Source organism: Canis lupus, chromosome 12 (assembly GCF_003254725.2).
Source record: "Canis lupus dingo isolate Sandy chromosome 12, ASM325472v2, whole genome shotgun sequence".
NCBI lineage: Eukaryota > Metazoa > Chordata > Mammalia > Carnivora > Canidae > Canis > Canis lupus.
In genome coordinates, this window is record NC_064254.1 from 12,898,981 (window position 1) to 12,920,163 (window position 21,183).

At 41.1% G+C, this 21,183-nt stretch overlaps 2 protein-coding genes across 3 annotated transcripts in view; one reads left to right on the forward strand and one right to left on the reverse strand.

Moving 5' to 3' along the window:
• Positions 1-3,370: 3,370 nt before the first annotated feature.
• On the reverse strand, positions 3,371-6,002 carry LOC112641199 (ORM1-like protein 2). The gene has a single exon (XM_035697524.2). It carries the CDS (start codon positions 4,232-4,234, stop codon positions 3,776-3,778), a length of 459 nt encoding a protein of 152 aa, XP_035553417.1. The 5' UTR covers positions 4,235-6,002; the 3' UTR covers positions 3,371-3,775.
• Positions 6,003-6,128: 126 nt separating this feature from the next.
• CDC5L (cell division cycle 5 like) overlaps positions 6,129-21,183 on the forward strand; it is a 43,069-nt gene continuing 28,014 nt past the window's right edge. For both annotated transcript variants that reach the window (XR_007401137.1, XM_025418922.3), the window contains exons 1-6: positions 6,129-6,337; positions 8,648-8,751; positions 10,116-10,277; positions 10,855-10,982; positions 12,634-12,733; positions 19,294-19,512. Coding sequence is in view for 1 of the 2 variants with exons in the window: in XM_025418922.3 (XP_025274707.1) it covers positions 6,293-6,337; positions 8,648-8,751; positions 10,116-10,277; positions 10,855-10,982; positions 12,634-12,733; positions 19,294-19,512 (758 nt within the window). In the remaining variant the exon portion in view is untranslated. The remainder of the gene's footprint in view (positions 6,338-8,647; positions 8,752-10,115; positions 10,278-10,854; positions 10,983-12,633; positions 12,734-19,293; positions 19,513-21,183) is intronic.

The following is a 21,183-nucleotide window of genomic DNA, read 5'->3' on the forward strand; positions in this document are numbered from 1 at the left end:
GGGTGCAGGTCTGGTCTCCTAAAACCTTAAAGTGGAAAGAGAATTGGGGTGCAGATTGACACTCAAAATGCCCAAGACACGAGATATGATTTCTTTCCCTGTCAAAACAATATCTCTAGACATAGCCAGAGTAAATGAAGCAGGTTTAGAACACAGTACATTCGTGCTTTCTTCATACACATCATTGGACCAACTAGCAGAAAACATGGTGGTTATATTGCCAACAACTGTGTCTGACCACTCCTTGGGTTAGCATCAGCATGCCTCTGTGCTGATTCTCTTGCCCCTGGGACACAAAGCTCATCCCCAACAAAATCCAGAAAAGAAAATAAGACCAAGTAATTAAGAAAGGGAAAGAAAAAAGAAGGCGTCAACAGATGTTCTCAGATACATTCACTCCTGAAAAAAGTTTTTGTGCTTCTATTATTTAAAATATATGAAAAGGTCAATTGCAACCACCCGTGTGGATGGGTAATGGAAAACACAGTGTATATGCAAAAAATTGTTTTGCAGGAATTTCCATATGGGATTATCTAGGTGGAACAGGAAACTGCTCTCAGAGGGGATTCTGGTGTGTTGAAGGGAAGAAGTCCCTCCAAAGTCCCAGTAAATGTATTAAGCAGCTGAAGTACAGTTTTAGAAAATGCATAGCAGCCTCAAAATTTCAAGGAGGTCTATATAATTCCTGCATGCTGCTCTAAACTGAAGTAGGTATGATTAAAAAAGAAAGCTATTGAATAATTGACCTCCTGGAGTTGCAGGGCCACATTCCGTCTCCTGTAATTTTTTATTGGATTTGGGGTTCTCTGTGGGCACATCTCAGTGGCCAGGACTTACTCCATGGCATTGACAAAAGCTGGCAGGTGAGGAGTTCCACTGCTAACTTTGGGCAGGACATAAGGCATGTGCATGCATCTCTTGGAGAGAGTAATGCATAGACCAAATGGCCAAATGGAAAAATATGTGGATGACATAGAAGGACTGTCATTCCAGTCCTTCTTTCTAGGCACAAAAATATTGGATCTTTTAAGATGTGAAAATTCCCTTCACCTCACTTTAGGTTCCATGGTAAATAGCATGGGTGTGCAGGTGTGCATGTGGGTGTGTGCATATGTTCATTTCTTTAAATAACTGCAGCTCACAGGCTTAATAGAAACAGATTGTACATGACATTTCCAAATAAATTCATTAGAGTCACAACTTGGGATGCCTGGGTGGCTCAGTCAGTTAAGTGTCTGCCTTTGGCTCAGGTCCTGTGATGGAGCCCCATGTCGGGCTCTCTGCTCAGTGGGGAGTCTGCTTTTCCCTCTGCCCCTCCCCCCGCTCATGCTCTGATGCTATTTCTCTGTCTTTCAAATAAATAAAATCTTAAAAAAAATTAGGGTAACAACTTGGCATTGTACGCAAGGTATTCTAATTTCAGATCCTGAGAAAAATGACAATGGGCTCCTATGGTGGAGGGAATATTCTGTTTAGTGCTAGGGGCTCTGAAGTCCAAATAAACTAAATGAAGACAATTCCAATTCTGTTGCTATAGTCTCCACACTCTCAGTTATCAAATATTAAGATATTAGGATGCTAATAATTTACATTCCATGCACGATTTACGAATAGTCTGTATCATTCCATTCATTGTCTACATTTCCAGTATGAGGTATCCAGTTTGATTAGACTGTTTCCTTTTGCTCTGAGGCATTTGGCCCTCAGAAGCTGAGCAGATAAAAAGCCTTGTTTATAGGATTTGACTTGCTGAAGTATGTTAGAGCCAGAGCTCCTCCAGATTATGCCAGTGACTGAGAGGCTGAAACTCAGGACAGAGTGATGCCTTGACCTGAAACTGAGCAATGGGCTTGATGTAGGATGGTCTACTGGCCAGCCTCCCAGTGGGCTCTGGGAAAGGATGTGGGAACCTATGTGGTGTCCTTCCAATGCTGGGGAACTCTAGGAAGGGTTACCCTGGGGGGTGGGGGGCCCCTGCTGACTTGAAGAGTAAACACTGAGCCTCCCCAACCTGGACTTTGTAAGAAATACGTATGTAAAAAGTAAACATTTCTTAATGTGCATGGAAGGGCCCAGCCTCATAGCGTATGAGAAGCTGAATATCCCAATGACTTGATTTCTAAGGAAATGTGTTTGTCTCTACCAAATATGGGAACTCTATTGGGGCAGCTTTCAGTGGTGATGGTTTGCATGTGGCTCTGATCATCTGGTTAGAAATGAGTTCTTTATTTTGGGTGCAGTGTGGGCTGGAGTAAAAATTGGGGCCCTTTTAGAAAAGGGACAGAATGGACACACGAGTCAAAAAACTGTGTTTTTTTTTTTTGTTTGAAATTCAAATTTAGCTGGGAGTTTGCATTTTTATTTGCAAAATCTGGCAACTTACAGAAGTGGCACAAAGGAGATGGTTTTGAGGTCTAACTAGGAGGTAGAAGTGCAGGAATCTGAAATGACTTGGATATGGGTGGGGGATGCTATGGGAAAAGGACAAGTGGCCACAAGGTGGATGGCGGTGCTTTTCCCAGGGCAACATGTGATCTCTTTAGACACTTAGAGAAAGATGCCCTCATGGTGGACACAGTGTGCAGATGCAGTGCCTGGTAAGCCGCGTGCAAGCTAGATTTCAGGTCCCTTTTGTCCCTTGGGCAGTGAACTACTTATACCATCATCTATGACAGCCTGGCACTGTTGACTAAAATAAGGAATGCTGGAGAAGTATAGGCTTTATGGAGGAGCTTAATTTTGGGAAATTGAATTTGAGGTAGCTGTGACACAAGCGGAACTCTTTGGGATGTAGTTGGGTATATGGGTCAGGGGTGTGGTACATGAACGTAGAAAAGTGTCTTGTGAGAAATAAATCCCTAGTCTGTGCCATGTGGATGCAGGGCCTAGCTATAAATGACCTGATCAGAATATTGATTCCAAACCAAGAAATAAGCTAAAAAAGATGAACCTCTGTGGCCTGAGAGAAAACAAAATCTCTTCGGGAACAATTTGCCACCTCAGGACACAGAGGACTCCCTAGAAATAGTGAATATGGACACCTGTGGGAAAAAAATTACAAACTACAACTGGATCCATCACAAAGTATCAGTAGGTGAAACCCAAGCCAATTTAGCATCACGGTATGAATTGCTAGTATTTAGGGTGTGTGGAATTCCATTTCTACTCAGACATTAGCTTCTTCCTACATTAGCTGAGGATTTCTAAATGGAAGGGAGAGGCTTAGGGGTAGCAATCTGGTAAACAGGGCAGGGCTAGAGGTTTTGTCTTGAAATTATATTTGCAAAATAGCAGTGTTTCTACTGAAATTGTATCTGTTTATTTGGGGAGATGATGAAGGTTATGAGAGTGGCTATTCCCAGCCCCTAATGCCTTAGCGGTGTCACAGGTTTCTCCTCCTCCTCCTCCTCCTTCTTTTTGGAAAAAAAAAAGTATATTATAAGGAAAATACATAGCAAAACAGAGCTGGAAAGTGGTGTGGGTAGAAGACCTAGAAAAAAATCACAAAACAAGCTGCTCAGTTACCAAACAAGCTGTTTAAACATGGCTTCCTGCTGTGAGGGAGAGTGATTTAGCCCTTATCTTTCCTACCTTTCCTGATTCAAAAACATCTGCTCTTAGGGCTGGGCCCCGGGAACCCCATTTTCCAATCTGTTCTCTTTCTGGAGTTTGGGAAAGGTTATATAGTTCTCAGGCTTTCAAGATACAGAAGACAATACAGAGAAGGAAAGGATGTTCTAGCCCTTTGGTCCAGTGTTATCCCCAGCCCTATCCCTCAGTATTTGTTGATGCCAAAGAGATGAACCCCGTGGAGTTGGGGTAACTTAGGCAGCAGTATGCTAAGCAATGAGGCTGTGTTGAGGAAGTAAGCAGCATCATACTTGGTGTAGAAGCTGGCCAGGAGGTAAAGTACAATAGGAGAGATGCTGAGGAATTTGCGGGAAGAGGTAAATTGGAGCCTGAAGTCCATCTGTTCCCAGTGTGTCAGTAGCTGAGACTTTCCTTGGCCAGGGGTCTCAAAGGGTGTCCCTTTCACCGTATGTAAGAAGACATACATAGCCAAGTTATGGATGACGTTGGTCAGGGTGCAGACAACAGGCATGCTGAAGAAGGGGATGCTGAGTAGAACCACATGCAGCAGTCCCACCAAGATGATGTAGGCCAGCCAGGTGCCCTGGCTATTCATCACTTGAGTGTTGGGGTTTACTTCACTGTGTGCCACCCCTACATTCATCCTGCGGGCTTCACCGGCTGGTCCTGTCACAGGCTTCTGACCCTAATTTATCCCTTCCCTGCACACTTTGATGGTAAAAACAAGAAGGGAACTCGAATTTTGATTGTTTTCTTGGCTAAGCAAAGTCGGCCCAGTCAAAGCTGGTGCCTCAGGAAGAAGTGAAAGGTAGAGAAACATGCAACCTACAAACCCTCTTGCTAACATTTCTTGTCACTCCTCTGTAAGCTGGATGGACCTCCAGCTTCTTTTTCATGGGCCAGGATTTCTCTATGTTTCCTAAATATCAATAGATATTATAAGAAGAAAGATTTCCAGGGTCAAATTCATTTGGAAATCCTATGTTAAAAAGGAGTGTATTCATTTCCTAGGGCTGCTGTAACAAAATAACAAACTGTGGGACTAACAATAAGAAATTTATCCTCTCGCTGAAAAAGAGGACAGCCTCTTGTGTTCATGGCTACTAGATCTGGTTTTAGACATCCTGGACCTGGCGTGATGTTGCATTTTTTGAATCCTTAAGTGAGACATGCAGTCTGCATGTTCAAGGGTGCAGTGGAGGACATTTGACAGGACTGCTCTGTCCCGGTGAGGCAGGTCGCACAATGCATGCTCCAAGGGGGCACGATTTACATCCTAGACATGGTGGATCTCACTTTCTTGTAGTATATCTCTTGTTTCCAAAACATCAGTATTTTGTGACAATTTCCCAGCAAGTGGGAATAAAGCTCCTTGGAGAAGCACCGTTTTCCCGTTGGTACAGAGGTTTACATAGAGGGTAAAAGGTGGTCCTGAGAGGGAAGGAGAAGCCATCATCATGCACCCTTGTAATGTTAGATCTAGAAATGGCTCTTGAGAGAGGACCGGTGTAATTCTGATTTATTAGGAATCTTGCTTACAAATAATAAAAAACCGGGATCCCTGGGTGGCGCAGCGGTTTGGGGCCTGCCTTTGGCCCAGGGCGCGATCCTGGAGACCCGGGATCGAATCCCACGTCGGGCTCCCTGCATGGAGCCTGCTTCTCCCTCTGCCTGTGTCTCTGCCTCTCTCTCTCTCTCTCTCTGTGCCTATCATTAAAAAAAAAAAAAAAAAGGAAAAAAATAATAAAAAACCAACTCCAAAATGGCTAACTTTTCAGATGAGGATACTGAGATTCAGCAAGGTTATTACCCAAGCTGATGAGAGAGCCAAGATTTCAATCCGATCCGAGTTTGTCTGAATACCAGTGCCTGCCAACGGTAACTCTTCATTATCAATCCACATGGACTGAATAGCGATGTACGAAAAACACTGACAAGATAGTTTTGCAGGTTTCTGGGATAATCACCGGTCATCTGGGGTCGTCCTTCTTATAACAACAGCTGCCACTTTTGGGGGGCAGTAATGTCTCAGACACTGGACTGGCGAGGTTTATGATCTCATTTAATCCTTAGGACAGCCCTATGAGGTTGCTATACTAGTATCTCTATTTTACAGATTAAAAAGCTTAGGCTTAAGCTAGTTCCTTTTCCCGAGTATTCTGCGAATAAAGTCCTATTCGTTAAATGCCTAGTAAAGCGCTAACTTAATAAATGAAAAAAAAAAAAAAAAAAAACAATAAACGAACAAAGCTCTTCCTAGAACATCTGGGCTATTTCTGCACCCGTGATGTTCCCTCTCTTCGCCACTAGGTGACGTCACGATCAATCTCACCGCCACCTTCCCTGCGAAGAGCCGCCCGCGATATCTCGCGAGAGCCGTGCTTTCCTCCAACCTGTTTTGGACATGCGCGCGGCGTGGGGGCGCTTTAGTGGAGGGGTTGGACGGCGTTCCGTCGGTCTTTCCAGGCTGGAGCTCTAGCAAGGCGCTCGTTCCTTTCAGTAACCGCATTCTCGCGAGACTTGCTACACCGCTCCCCCTATCCGCACCCCCCCCCCCACCCCGCCTTGCGCCTGCGCAGATCTCTTCAAACCAGAAGGTCGCGCTTGGAGGAAGTGGCGGCTTTAGGTCCCGTGGCCGCAGCGCCGTTACTACTTCTGTGAAGCTCCTCTCGGCCGCTTGCCGAGACACCCCGCAGCCAAGATGCCTCGAATTATGATCAAGGGGGGCGTGTGGAGGAATACCGAGGTAAGTCCCCTTTTCCCGCCGTCCGCTGCCCTCCGCCCCCTTCGGCAGTTTGTGCGCAGGCGCGCGGCGGTCCAGGAGGCGAGGAGGATGCCCTGCGGGGTCTGCGTGGGGACGGGGCCCGCGGGGCCGCCCCTCGGGGTCCTCGTCGGGTGTCCGGCCCTGCGCCGCCTGAGCGCCCCGAGGACGGGGACTGTGATTTAACCACTTGACGTGCGAGGCACTTGTTAGGCCCTTAGTGAATGTTTTTGTCGAATTGAGGACGCGCCCCAGCCCTGGAGGAGCTCGCCGCGTGCAGGGGGCGGGGTAGGACCTCCGCGAGAGCTGGTCCTCCGTCCCTCCGTCCTCCCGCACGGCCCCGGCACCGTGCCGCTCTGACAACTCACGTAAAGGGAAGTGCTGTGGCCACAACTTCATGGACTTCCTTGCAGGGGCTTGGGGCAGCCTGAGTGCCAAGTTCAGAGCCCGTTTGCGCCCGCAGCTCTCTGGTTACCTGTTCCTAAGGCATGACTTGTGCGTCCTCACGACGGATCCCCAGGCCTGTGCCTTCCTGTCGCTCCGCCTCAGCTAGGATAAGAAGCCAGAGAGGACAAACTGCCCGCAGTAGTTATTTGCTTCCAGGACTGCAGCGGATGATGCTGATGGCTAGCCGAAGGGCGGTAGGGAAGGAGTAAAATAACGAACAGGATTTCGGTGCAGTTTGTGTCCAGCGTGCGCTGGATTTGTCAGTTTCCTGAGCACATCGTATCTTTTCAGGCATCGTGTCTTTTTACTTCTCGTGCCTTCTTGAAATGTCCTCCTGCTGCTTGACGTGTTTCTAACTATCCTTCAGGGCCAGTTCAGAAACTATTGGAATTTTTGCCCAATCACTCTGTAAAAATGAGTTACACCCCCCGTCGTCCCATGGCACCTCCTTCATCCACTTGGTATAGAATGGTTTGCCTTTTTGCAAGCATCACAGTCTTCTGTGTGATGCTGATAAATTTCTTAAGCTCTCAGAGCCTCAGTTTTCTGATGGGAATAAGAATTATTTTGAAGATGAAACGAGTCAACATATAGAGCAATCTGGCACACAGTAGTCTTTCAGTTAGGTGCTAGTTGATAACTGCTAGCTGATACTGCTTTCCCCCAGGAAACAGCGCTGCAAGAGGACCCCTAGAACCTAGGATAGTAACCAACATGAAATAGATTGTTTGGCAAGAGATGAATCTAGTAGGGTGGGTAACTGCTGTATGCACTCCGTTGAAGATGTGTTTAAGTCTAGCAGTATTGTAACAAAGTTACACATAGTGACAACCTTGTCTCACAGCTTGCACGGAGGGAACCAGGCTGTTTAAATTGGAAGAGAGATGACTTCTGGGGGAGAGACAGATGTACAAAATCAAATAACAGCAGGATTCCTGTAGAGTGGCCAAAGCCCTGCAGTCTTTAAAAATCTCTGATGATGGGGGGTGGGGGGGAGTGTGGGGTGTGTGTGGAATGGGGTGGAATGGAATGGCTCCTGTATGAGGCATGTATCTAAAGTTCAGTGTGGAAAAAAGCCTCAAGTTAAATGCCCCAAGTGCACACTATTCTTGGTGTCTGTGGCTTACCTTTCTGGACTCCCCTGGAATTGGTGAATTCCATATCAGAATGGGTGCCCTGATGAAACAGGAACTAGAGCCTGGAGGAAGAGCTGACTGGTGCAGCAGGGAAGAAATACTTAATTCTTAGGTTAGACCTGAAATGTGGACTTTTGGGTCGAAGCAGGGGTTATGGGACTGGAGAGAAAATGACCTTTGTAAATTGGAGTGGAGAATGGATTCACCGGAGTCTTGACTTGCTTCTTGAGGGCTGGATGAGGTCTATTTCATTCTCTTTTCCTCAGTATACAAGTCCTGGTGCAAGGTAGGTGTTCAATAAATGTTTTTTGAATGAATGAATAAATGATTGAGCTGTATCCTTTTGAGGATGATGACACCCAAACACAGGCGTGTACTTTTTGTTAATCACTGCCAAGTAGGGTTTCTCACATTGGGCTGTACTCCTAGTTTATTGGGTTGGGGATGGGGTTGTGTATAAAGAGGGGTAGGATGTCCTTCTGAGGGATTTCTTCTGAAGTTTTTGCATTTTGCCAATTCTAGCTTGTTTATTATTATAATAAATGAAGTTTTGTACCTTTTCCCCCCAAAACCTAGGGGGTGTGTGTGTGTGTGTGTGTTTATGACTTTCTCTTTCTCCCTAGCAATACTGTCAGAGTTAATTTAAATTTTGTCTTTTCTCACTTGGAATTTTATGATTGAATATATTGTTTTTCTTTGACAATTTTTTTAGGATGAAATTCTGAAAGCAGCAGTAATGAAATATGGAAAAAACCAGTGGTCTAGGATTGCCTCATTGCTGCATAGAAAATCAGCAAAGCAGTGCAAAGCCAGATGGTATGTACCACTTAATGAGTGGAAAACAGAAAGCGACCTTAATTATGATGAGGAAAATGTCAGTTCTTTGAACCTTGCCAAAGAAAGCAGGCAATGTGATATAACAGAAAGTATGGTGTGGGAGATGGGAATTTAGATTTAAGCCTTAGCTGTCACTTGCTTCCTGTGTGATCTTAGACAAGCCATTTTTCTATCTCCTCTTTCCTGTCCCCAATTGGGGATAGTAATACTTGGCCCTAACTTACAGAGATATGAGATTCAAAAGAGTTAATGTGCTTGAGAGTGTTTTGGGAGGCTTAAAATAAATTTACTTTTAGTACTGATGGACCCCAGTTTATAAATGGATCATGTTCCAGAAATTTATAAGTTGATTTAGAACTTACTTTCCCAAAGAAATTAACGATAAATAATGGTTAATTTTTTAGGCTAGCTCACAGTTACTTGAGTTTCCTTATTAATGCAGTTGAAATACTGTATGTTTGCTACCTCAGAATATAACTTAACCGAACACTGCATCTGTGGTGTCCCCTTTTAAGTCACAGACAGGATAGTGTAAACATTAAGCTTATGGCATGAATGGTCTGGTGCCAGCCTTGACCCATGTGGTGCTAGGATCATATTTTGGATTGTATGAGAGTGACTTAATTTCCTAGGCACCTGGGTGGGAGAAAGGATCAGAATGTAGAGATTGAATCCCAAAGAGGAAGATGGTTGTCAGCCTGAAGTTTTGATTTCTGCTTCTCTTGGTGGAGCTAAGCTCCTGCCCCAGTATTTAATAAGGCTTATATCTTATTTGCCAGCTGAATAGACTGGATAGAAAAGGTGGGTTGGGTGGCGTGATAGGAGAGGATGGCATAGTAGTTCTACTTAAATTTAAAAACTCCAAATAAAGCATGTGATGTTGGAAAGCAGTTAATGAGTGTAAGTCATATGTTTGAAGTAAGCCAAGGTGTTGTGGAAACTGTATCAAAGTATGAGACAGTGCTATGAAAACTAGAAACACAAAAAATGTGAGGTGTTATTGTCTTAATTCAGATAATTTCAAAACCTCTAATAAAGTATAAAAAACATTTGATAGTTGAGAAAGAAGGCATATGATCATGTTTCGTTTAGGTTACCTTTTTCAAGCATTACTAGTCTTGCATAATTAAAGTATAGTAGAATTTGGTGACTTAGGGAATATTGAATGGGATAAAGTTAACCAAATAATGAATAATCGGTTGTGAAAGAAGAACAGCTTTCATAATCAAAGGCTGAGAGTTAGCTTGTGTTTTTCAGACACTAGAGGTTAGTATATCTAATGTGTAAATAGGATATTCATGCTAGATGACCGAATAGTGTGTAAAATGGTATCTTTTTGATAGGTATGAGTGGCTGGATCCAAGCATTAAGAAAACAGAGTGGTCCAGAGAAGAAGAAGAAAAACTCTTGCATTTGGCCAAGTTGATGCCAACTCAGTGGAGGACTATTGCGCCAATCATTGGAAGAACAGCTGCCCAGTGCTTGGAACACTATGAGTTTCTTTTGTAAGTCAGTTTCCAAAAGTAGTATTAAAATGTGTGTATGTTTCCTGAAGGAGGCCAATAAACTTTTAGCACTGTTCTGTATTTAAACATACAGTTGCAGATCTGAGTAAAGGCAAAGGAACTAAAACTATTGAATTATATATACTCTTAAGTCTCATGTGGTTGATTGAAATTATATACTTCTTATATACTTTTTAAAAGAAGAAATATATAAATTATATATATTTATTCTGGATAGTCGAGGAAAAAATTGTAAAAAAAGCAAATAATCACCCATAGTCAAAAGAGAGGTAACTGGGATATCCTGAGTCTTTATTAAAAGTTTTTATTTGTAAATCTTTCCTGTATTTGCGATTAAGGAGCTACTTGGATTGTATTTTATAGTGAAAGGAAACACTCATTGAAATGAGAATTTTAATACCATCTCTTTCAGGTGAAGCAATAGTAGAATCACTTTATTTTGTGAATGCCCATCTGTTGGGTTTTTGAAAGAAGAGAGTGCCAGCGCTAGAAAACCTGGTATAGCTAAGACTGAATGATAGGATAGTGTGACTAACTTTTCTGGGCCTTTTTCTAGGGATAAAGCTGCACAGAGAGACAACGAAGAGGAAACAACAGATGATCCACGAAAACTTAAACCTGGAGAAATAGATCCAAATCCAGAAACAAAACCAGCGCGGCCTGATCCAATTGATATGGATGAGGGTGAGTGAGTGTATGCTCCTGAAGAATTTATTTTTTATTTTTATTTTTCAATTCATGTAATAAATTAAGCAGTGTAATGCTACTGGACAGATTTCCTTTTTTTTTTTCTTTCTTTCTTTCTTTCTTTCTTTTTTTTTTCTGGGTAGATTTCCTAAAGGCTAGTAGTAAGCCATTGAGGGAGTCTGTTTTCTCTTTCCTGTTCGATGGGGAGAGGTGGTGGCGGCAAGACAGGATTTGGGGTTCCAGTCCGATTAACTTTTTTGACTTCAGGCGGGTAATTTAATCTTTGTGGAAAGACAGCACTGCAGTATTATGAGGGAGACTCAGGATCCCTTTTTCAGATATTGAGTCAAGAATCAAAGGAACTGGATTTTAGTCTTATGTCTGCCTCTTACTACCTCTTTGACCTTAGGCAAGTCATATAATCTTTCTGAGATTTGATTCTCTTTCTTGCCAGATAGAGAATAATAAGTTATCTTACCCTACAGGGTTGTTGTGATGCATTCAGTGGATATTTGTTGAGATTTAAAAATTTTAAAGTTTAAAGGTAGTGATTTCCACCTGCATAATGATCATTTGGTGAACTCTTATTTTTTTATTATTTTTATTTATTTTTAAGATTGATTTTATTTGAGAGAGAGTGACTGAGAGAGATTAGGAGCAAGGCAGAGAGGGAGAAGCAGACTCCCTGCTGAATAGGGAGCCCGATGTGGGGCTCGATCCCAGGACCCTGAGATTATGACCCAGGCTGAGGGCAGATGCTTAACTGACTGAGCCACCCAGGTACCCCCATTTGGTGAACTTTTAAAAACATAGTTACCAGGGCCCCCCAGGAGTTCAGAGTCAGTAAGCTGGAGTCAGGAGGGGGTAATTCTGGAATTTTGAGTATTTTTTTTTAAAGTTCTCTTGTGATTCCACTGGACAGCCTTATGTAAGAGTTGCTTTAAGGCATCAGTAATTAAATCTGTTTTACTCTAGGAGCCATGGAAATGTATTAGAAGAGAGAAATAGTTCTGAGGGAAAAAGTGTAACTAATGGAGATTATAAATTTCTTTGTAATTAAATAGTAGGTTTTTTTTTTTTTTTAAAAGAATTTATTTGAGAGAAAGAACCCATGCATGAGCAGTGGGGAGAGGCAGAGGGAGAGGAGAAGCAGACTCCCCACTGAGCAGAGAGCCGGATGCAGGGCACAATCCCAGGACCCTGGGATCATGACCTGAGCCAAAGGCAGACGCTTAACTGACTAAGCAATGCAGGTACCCCAAATAGTAGTTTTTATGATAGTTTTTCATGATTGGTGCTGTGCCAGTTGATGATAATGAAGAATATAATTATATGATAAATATGCTTTACCTATTATGTTTTACTTGGTTCTTCTCCATATTCTTGTGAAATAGTACTTATTTTATTTTTATAGATGATAAACATGGTCAGGGAGAGTAAATTAACCAGGGTCACATAGCTACCAAGTACTGGGCCTCGTTTTTAACTTTGGTTTTTCTGACTTCAAAACTCAGGCTATTTCCATTATATAACACCATATAATGGTTACATTTATGGTTTTTCTCTTCTTAAGCAGTACAGTTTGTCTCTCACATACCTTGTTTCTGTTGGAGAACTTAGTTTTTTTTTTTTCTCTATATTCTTGCAGATGAACTTGAGATGCTTTCTGAAGCTAGAGCCCGCCTGGCAAATACTCAGGGAAAGAAAGCCAAGAGGAAAGCAAGAGAGAAACAATTGGAAGAAGCAAGGTATGGTTGTTTCCATCCATAGTTGAACAATTAGTCTATGTATCCTTAGGCCCAGTAAACCTGACTTAGCAACTTTATTGGATGAGTAATAATTAGTTGTCCAATGCCAATTCTGCTAATATTCTTTAGTTCCTTTATGCTTTGGAAAATTTTCTTGAAGTTTATTTTTTTAGTAATCTCTATACCCAGCATGGGGCTTGAACCCATAACCCCAAGATAAAGAGTTGCATGCTTCTCTGAGTTAGGCACCTCTATACTTTGGAAAAGTCTTTTTTTTACCCCTAACTGTTGTAGAATAGATACAGGGAAAAAAAATGCGTTTAAAAAGATGTAAAAAGTAAAAGATGTAGGCAGAGGTAACGCTCAGATAGTCATTTGATATATTAGATTTGTTCTATTAACTAACATACGAGAGCTTCATTTGTTCTAGCCGTCTTGGAATCACATGGCTAGAGGACACACAAGGCTATGTGACTTTTGCATGACTGCCACTTCATCTTCTCAATTACTGTTATGTAGGCACTGGCTGTGAAATAGGAAGCTTGGCTGATGGAGGAGTTTGTGAGCCTTGAACCAAATTTTAGACTCTCCTAGAAATTTTCATTTCAAAAGTGAGTGGAATTAAGTATTGCTGCCTGCTGCAGGTTTTCTCCACTTTTCCCTTCCATTATTGTTTTGGTTAGATCTATGATTGACATAATTTCTAATCGCCCAGAAACCAAGGTAAAGCAGGTAAAAGGATAATCTCAATTCTATAAGAGCTTCTTATTAGCTTTAGGAGTTCAGGCATTGGGATAACCTCCTCAGCCTACACAGCTGCCCTTTTTGCTCCCCACATGGGGAAGTGCTTCCTGACCTGATGACTAGTGTGTTGTTGGTTTCCCCACTAATGACTTTTGAAGTGCCAGATCCTGGGATGGAGGATTCTTTCATGCTTGAGGGTGCTTGTTGGCATAATTGGCCAGTCTATAGGCCAAAATAGTTACTTAAGGGGGGGGGGTATGAATGGCCTGGAACAGTAAACAAACCAAGAGGAGTTGCTCGATTTTCTGCCCAGTTTTAGTCATTTTTCTCTCTTGTATACTACTTAAGGTTAAGTAATGTGAGTAGGGTTGAAAAAAATTCACTTTTCCATTCGTGTTTGGAGACCAAATATTTTGAGCCTTTTCACCATGTAGATTGGACCAAGGATGCTTCTCTCTGAGTATAACTTGTATTGCTTGCTTTAAATACTGTTTGGCAGATTTAATTTTTTTTTTTTTAATTTTTATTATTTATGATAGTCACACAGAGAGAGAGAGAGAGAGAGAGAGAGAGAGGCACAGAGACATAGGCAGAGGGAGAAGCAGGCTCCATGCACCAGGAGCCCGATATGGGATTCGATCCCGGGTCTCCAGGATCGCGCCCTGGGCCAAAGGCAGGCGCTAAACCACTGCGCCACCCAGGGATCCCTGTTTGGCAGATTTAAATTTACTCTGTACTATCTCAGATTTCTTGTAGAGTCTATACATCTTTTTTTTTTTTTTTTTAAAGATTTTATTTATTTTTTCATGAGAGACAGAGACAGAAACACAGGCAGAGGGAGAAGCAGGCTCCATGCAGGGAGCCCTGACGTGAGACTTGATCCCGAGACTCCAGGGCCACACCCTGGGCCGAAGGCAGGCGCCAAACTACTGAGCCATCCAGGGATCCCCCAAGTCTGTACATCTTAATAATTTGTATATGTATTTTAGAATAGGTTGGTTTGTGTGCAGAATACATTGCAGGCCTATTTCCTTTAATGCTAAATTACAGATCTGTTTTAAAGCTTTTTATTGGTTATGAGAGTAATACACTTTTCCTCTTGTGTTGTGCTATTTATTTTCTCTTGGGGGAGGGGTTGACATGATGCTATTATATACCTTGGTTATATTCACTTAACATTTTATTGTAAAGGTTTTCTGATGTAAATTTTTTTTCTCTGATGTAATTTGAAGTCTTTATGTCCTGTATTTAAAGAATGAAATTACTGTACTTTGTAAATACGTCCTTGCAGACCTTTCTTTCAATGCAGGGGTACATTTAGGTGTTACATACACAGTAAATTTGTATAAAATTGGGTCATCTTGTATATGCTGTTTTGATGAGAACTTAGTTGTTAATTTTATTGGAGTTCCCTTGTAAGCCATGAAATTCTTTTGCTGATTTCAAGATTTCCTCCTTGCCTCTTTGGCTTTTAGCATTTTTAGCATGATGTTTCTGTTTGCCGACATTTTTAGGTTTTTCTGACTTGGAGTTTGTTGAGCATTCTGGATGTGTAGGTTCAGTAAGTTTGTGAATTTTCAGCCATTATTTCTTTGAATATTTTATTCTCCTTTTCTTCTCTCTTTTTTAGTATTCTTTTTGTGCATATGTTGGTGCACTTAATGATGCCCCACATTGCCGTGAGGCTCTTTTCCGATTTCTTTTTCTGTGGCTCATATAATCTTAACCCATCTCTCCGTAAGTCTGCTAATTCCTCTGTTGGTTCACATCTATTGGTGAGTCCCTGTAGTGAAGTTTTCATTTTAGCTTTATACCTTTCAACTCCACATTTTCTATTTGGCTAAGTTATTTCTCTATTCTGTGCAACATTTTCATCATACCTCCTGCAGTTTCTTTTTGTTTTTTGAACATATTTATAATGGCTCTGTTGAAGTCTGTCTGCTAAATCTGACATCTGGTTGCTCTCACTGGCAGTTTCTGTTGCCAGCTTTTTTTCCCTGGTATATGGGTCATGCTTTCCTGTTTCTTTCTATGTCTCAAGGCTTTTGTTGGGAACTGGACACTTTATATGATATATTGTAGCAATTCTGGGTGCTATGTTCTCTCCATCCCCAATCTGTTATTGTTACTTGCTTGTTTGTTTAGTGACTGGAGTATTTTAGTGAAGTCTTTCTCTCTCCCCTCAGAAATGAAAAGCCTCTCTCTGATACTGCTCCTCACTGTGAGGCTTAGGTATGCCCACAGTCACCGTCGGATGGTGGGATGATGTCGTTTTGACCATACTTTTCTTTGACATCTTTTTCCCTGCCTACACTGTTTTTAAACTCTGATTGCTGGCTGATTGCTGTATTGTTCAACAGTGTCATGGGGCATAAATTGCTCCACAAACTGATCCAATTACATTTGGGCTCCTTTGAAGGAGTAGTTTCTGAGGTCAGTCTTTGGTATTTGTTTGGACCTCAGGAAGGCCCTCCCATTTTTTTCTTTGTTTTTTTCTTTGGCAAACTGGAGTTACCTACAGTTTAGCCTGTACTTTCCAGTGATTTTTGTCAGTTTCTTCCCAGTTACCTTTTACAAGTTCCACTGTTTTTGAGAGTGTCCTGAAGCTTGAACATTTCTCCATACTCTGTGGCGCAGAAAAGTCGGTTTCTTTGGGGGAGATTTGGAGTTCTGTGTTCTACCCCTGGGCTCTGCTATGTTTGTCTCTGATATGCCCACTGTAGGAACTGAGTGCTCGGTGTGTGCAGCAGTACCAGGTCTCCTTGGCTTGCTTCTCCTAGTGTGGAAGCCTCATCCCACAAGCTGGGGCAAGGGCTCTTGGAACCCCAGTATTCTGAGCAGCGTTGTGCTCGAGGTAGAGCCTCTGTCTGGGCAGAAGAAGGAAGTGGCCCTGGTTCTGGGCAGCTCTTGTTGAAATTTAGCCTCTGCAATAGGATCCTGGAGGCCGGATGAGAATTGCTGATGTTCTGCCCCTCCTGGAATGAAAGCCCTCCTGTTGGGAACTGTACGGGGGAGAGAACCTTGTGGTTTTGACTGCATCAATGTGGAGTAGAGTTTCTATCTATGAGAGCTGAGAGGGGGGGTAAGAAGAGAAAGTGGGTCTTTTATTTATTTATTTTTTTAAAGATTTTATTTATTTACTCATGAGAGAGAGAGAGAGAGAGAGGCAGAGACATAGGCAGAGAGAGAATCAGGCTCCACGTAGGGAGTGCGACGTGGGACTTGATCCCGGGACTCCAGGATCGCGGCCTGGGCCGAAGGCGTGCGCTAAACTGCTGAGCCGCCCAGGCATCCCCAAAAGTGGGTCTTTTTTTTTTATTTTTTTTTATTTTTTTCCGAAAGTGGGTCTTAATTCAGACACCATAGCCTCTCACTTCTTTTAACCAAATTTTACTAGATTTGTATCTAGGGTGCTGTGATGCAAAGAGCACCTGGCTTTAAACAGACGAGGTTTGACCACTCGGTCCTGACAAAATCCAAAGGCAGAGAGATGAGGGGTGGTGAAACAAGAAAGGAATGTATTTTGGTGAAGCCACCATCAGGGAGACCACGGACTAGCATCTCAAGGACTGTTCCCAATGTACCAAAAATATTTCCAGGTTTATATAAGGAAAATGTGCGACAAAGTTCAGTGGGTATGTACAGGTGGGCAGGAAGGGGCAAGTGGATCACTGTCTTGGAGTCAGTCATGCAGAGTCTTGCTGGCTCAGGGCAGTCCTTATTGCTTGAGGGGGCTGTTTTCTTTTGCCTGAGTTAAGAGATAAGCTGGAAAGAAGAACTTAAACAGAAGGTACAGACTGATACCACCATAGGTGCGGGTAGTTGAAATCCTCTATTACTTGATTTACTTGAATAAATGTTTCTTCATATACTGTATCTCCTTGGGATCCTTTCCAGAGACTTAAACGTTTTTCATTTCCAGAGACTTAAACTTTTTTTTCTAATTTTCGTCAGTATAGAGGAGCAACTTCTAGTATAAGGCTCTGCATACTGATTTTCCCTCATTAATATTGTAAATAACTTTTTTCATTATTAAATCCTTAAAATTATAGCATCATGGGAAAGTACAAAAAAGTAAAGATGAAATGAATTTCCAACCTCCAGTGATTATTACTGTTGATATTTTGGTGGACCTGTTTTACATCTTACATGCATATATGTTCGCTGGTAGATGGGCATGTAATTTTTACATGTTGCTGTGTAATGTGAACTTGGCAGCAGTTTTTACACATTGGTGTGTCTTGAGCATCTTTCCATGGCAAAGTAGATTTACAGATTTTCTAAAGTTATACAGATGGCTGTATAATATCCTATCTTATAGCTGTGCTGTAAATGCTCTTAACTAATTTCTTATTGTTGGATGTCTAGATTGTGTCAAGTTATCAGCTAATGAACAATGCTCGGTGCAGTCTTATAGCTAAGGCCTTGTTCATGTTATTTATTTCTTTAGGCTAAAGTCTGAGGAGTGAAATTGTTGGGTTAAAAAATGTGAGAAACCTCAGAGTTTTTTTTTTTTAATTTTTTTTTTAAATTTTTATTTATGATAGTCACACATAGAGAGAGAGAGAGAAGCAGAGACATAGGCAGAGGGAGAAGCAGGTTCCATGCTCCGGTAGCCCGACGTGGGATTCGATCCCGGGTCTCCAGGATCGCGCCCTGGACCAAAGGCAGGCACTAAACCACTGCGCCACCCAGGGATCCCAACTTCAGAGTTTTAATGTGTATTTCCAAATTCTCTTTGGGGAAAGCTATACCAATTTGCTTTCCATTATCAGTGTAACTGTCCACTTTTTGGATATTTGCCATTAAAACAAAACAAAACAAAACAAAAAAACCCTGAACACTTACTGAGATATGAAGAAATGGTATTTAATTTAATCTGATTCTTTATTAGCTAAGTACACCTTTTATCATTTTGGCTATTTGCATTTTTTCCTTAGTGAACTATTTATTTCCTTCTGCTCCCTCCCCCTTAGGATACATTAAAAAACAAACAAAAAAACCAAAAAGCCTGCACAGAGTCCTTGTATCTAACCATTGCCAATATTAATATTAATTGCAAATGTTTTTTCCTGTTACTTGCCTGTTAATTTTGCTTCATGATTGAAAAAAAATAGAATTGTGGAGATATAACATTTAAAATTCAAAGCTGTTGGGGCAGCTGCCTGCCTCAGTCAGTGGAGCATGTGACTCGATCTCAGGATTGTGAGTTCAAGCCCCATATAGGAATTATTTAAAATAAAATCTTTTTATTTTTATTTTACTTATTTATTTATTTATTTATTTATTTATTTATTTATTTATTTATTTATTTATTTTTAAAGATTTCATTTATTTACTCGTGAGAGACACAGAGAGAGAGAGAGGCAGAGACACAGGCAGAGGGAGAAGCAGGCTCCATGCAGGGAGCCCAACGTGGGACTTGATCCTGGGTCCCCAGGATCAGGCCCCAGCTGAAGGTGGCGCTAAACCGCTGAGCCACCCTTGCTGCCCTAAAATAAAATCTTTAAAAAAAAAAAAAAAATTCAAAGCTGTTAATCTTTCCTCTGCCCTTTATTTAACTTCTATTAAGTGAATGCATTCCTATCCAGAGATAGGATATGTATTTACTTGTAGTTTCTTCTGGCTTTTCTTTTTGCTTATGTGTGTACCTTTAATTCGAAAGGGGAATTGATCTTGGTGAATAGTGTGAGGTGAGGATTTATATAAATATTTCTTCCCCAAATAACCAGGTAGTTTTCTTAGCTCTATTGGATGATCTATCCCTTTCCCATGGTATGTGATTTTCAAAGTGATCTTGTGTTCTTTTTCTTGAGGCGTCTTGCGGCCCTCCAGAAGAGAAGAGAACTTCGAGCAGCTGGCATAGAAATTCAGAAGAAGAGAAAAAAGAAGAGAGGAGTTGATTATAATGCCGAAATCCCATTTGAAAAAAAGCCTGCACTTGGTTTCTACGATACTTCTGAGGAAAACTACCAGGCTCTTGATGCAGATTTCAGAAAATTAAGACAACAGGATCTTGATGGGGAACTAAGATCGTAAGTTGCCTTTCTGATTTTGAAAATGAAAAAGTATAGTAGGAATTTTGTAGAGGGTCATGCATTATCCTTGTCAGAGACAGATTTTTATTATTTAGGACAATGTGGCCTACATAGTTGTTTTTATTTATTTACTGGATTCACCTTTCTGAGAAAACCAGTGACCCTTGCTGTCATGTTTTTGGCGCAGATGGCTGTTTGCTTCTCTTGAAATGTCAGCTCTTGGCTTTTACTGTACTGTCTGCTCACTGAGTCACCATCTTAACGTTTATGTACATTTGTGAATGGGTTAGTTATTTTACTAATGGCCTGAAAAATCTGTCAAAATATGATCTGGTTCTTTTTATCTTTTCTAGTGAAAATTTTATCTTGTTTTTCTTAGAATGAAATTAAAAGAAAAAGTTATCTTTGCATACATACTTAAATCGTTTTACCTAATGGAGATAAATAAGTATTTATAAAATGTTTGTCTAAGGGTAGAGGATTTTGCCTATTTCTAGGGATTTTTAGGGTTTCTCTATTCTTGGATCTGAATATTGTGGGGAGAACCTTTTCTGATTGTCAAAGAGTTTCAGTTTTCAACTCCCTCACTGACCTTCCATTTCTGTTGAATTGGTACTAAACAACAGATGTCAGGCACTGTGAAACAGGATTTTCTTGGCTGTACTTCACTGTATTTATTTCTCAAATTAAGGCCTTATTTTAGTAGCCTTTGTAAATGAAGAGGTTGAAATGGGAGCAGATCATCTGGAATGGGCAGGCTAGATGGGGAAGAGGCTGCTGACATGCAGATTGGGAGGAGGCATTCTTGGAGTTTTCTTCGGTAGCCTCAAGCCTGGTGTTAGACTTTGTAACCATTTGTCAGGCCTTAAATATCCTTTAAAAAACATTGTGAATTAAGAAGAATCCTAATGAAAAAAAAGAATCATAATGAACAATTGAACAGATTTTTAAAGATTTTGTTTATTTGAGAGAGAGAGAGAGAGAGAGAGAGGAAGCAGGAAAAGAAACAGAGGGATAAGCAGACTCCCCGTTGAGGGTGGAGTCCTACACAGGGCTTAATCCCATGACCCCGAGATCATGACCTGAACTGAAATCAAGAGTTAGACACTCAACCAACTGCACCACCCAGGCACATTCGGAAGAACAATTTTAAAGAGAAAAAATTTTAAAATGCAGTGTTTTAATTTCATCCTTTTCATATAATTATTTTCTACTTTGTATGCTTGTCTTCTTCACTTTCATATGTCACATATATACTTTTGTAAGAATATAATTATGATGTGAGTAGTTTTGTTTTCCTTTTGAAATTATAATTTTGCTTATCATCATAGTCTTTAAGTAGGCTTAATATTTGGTACATAAGTTAGTTAGTACTATATCTTATTTTCTTAATAAATCTATTGCTATTTTAAATAACAATTTGGTAACCTGAATTCAGCTCTAGACTTGATACCGTCTGTGTAAATCTCCAGTAATCTGATCAAACTATTTTGAATAGCAATAGAATTATTTAATTTCAATTTCTCTTGAATATAATGGGTAAGTGATGGTGTAGGGCACAACTTAACATTTGGATTTTGTCTTTTTATCAATAATTTTCTTAGAAATGGTATTATTTTGTTCAAAGTATATGAGTATGTGGCTTTTACTGTTATTGATTATATATAA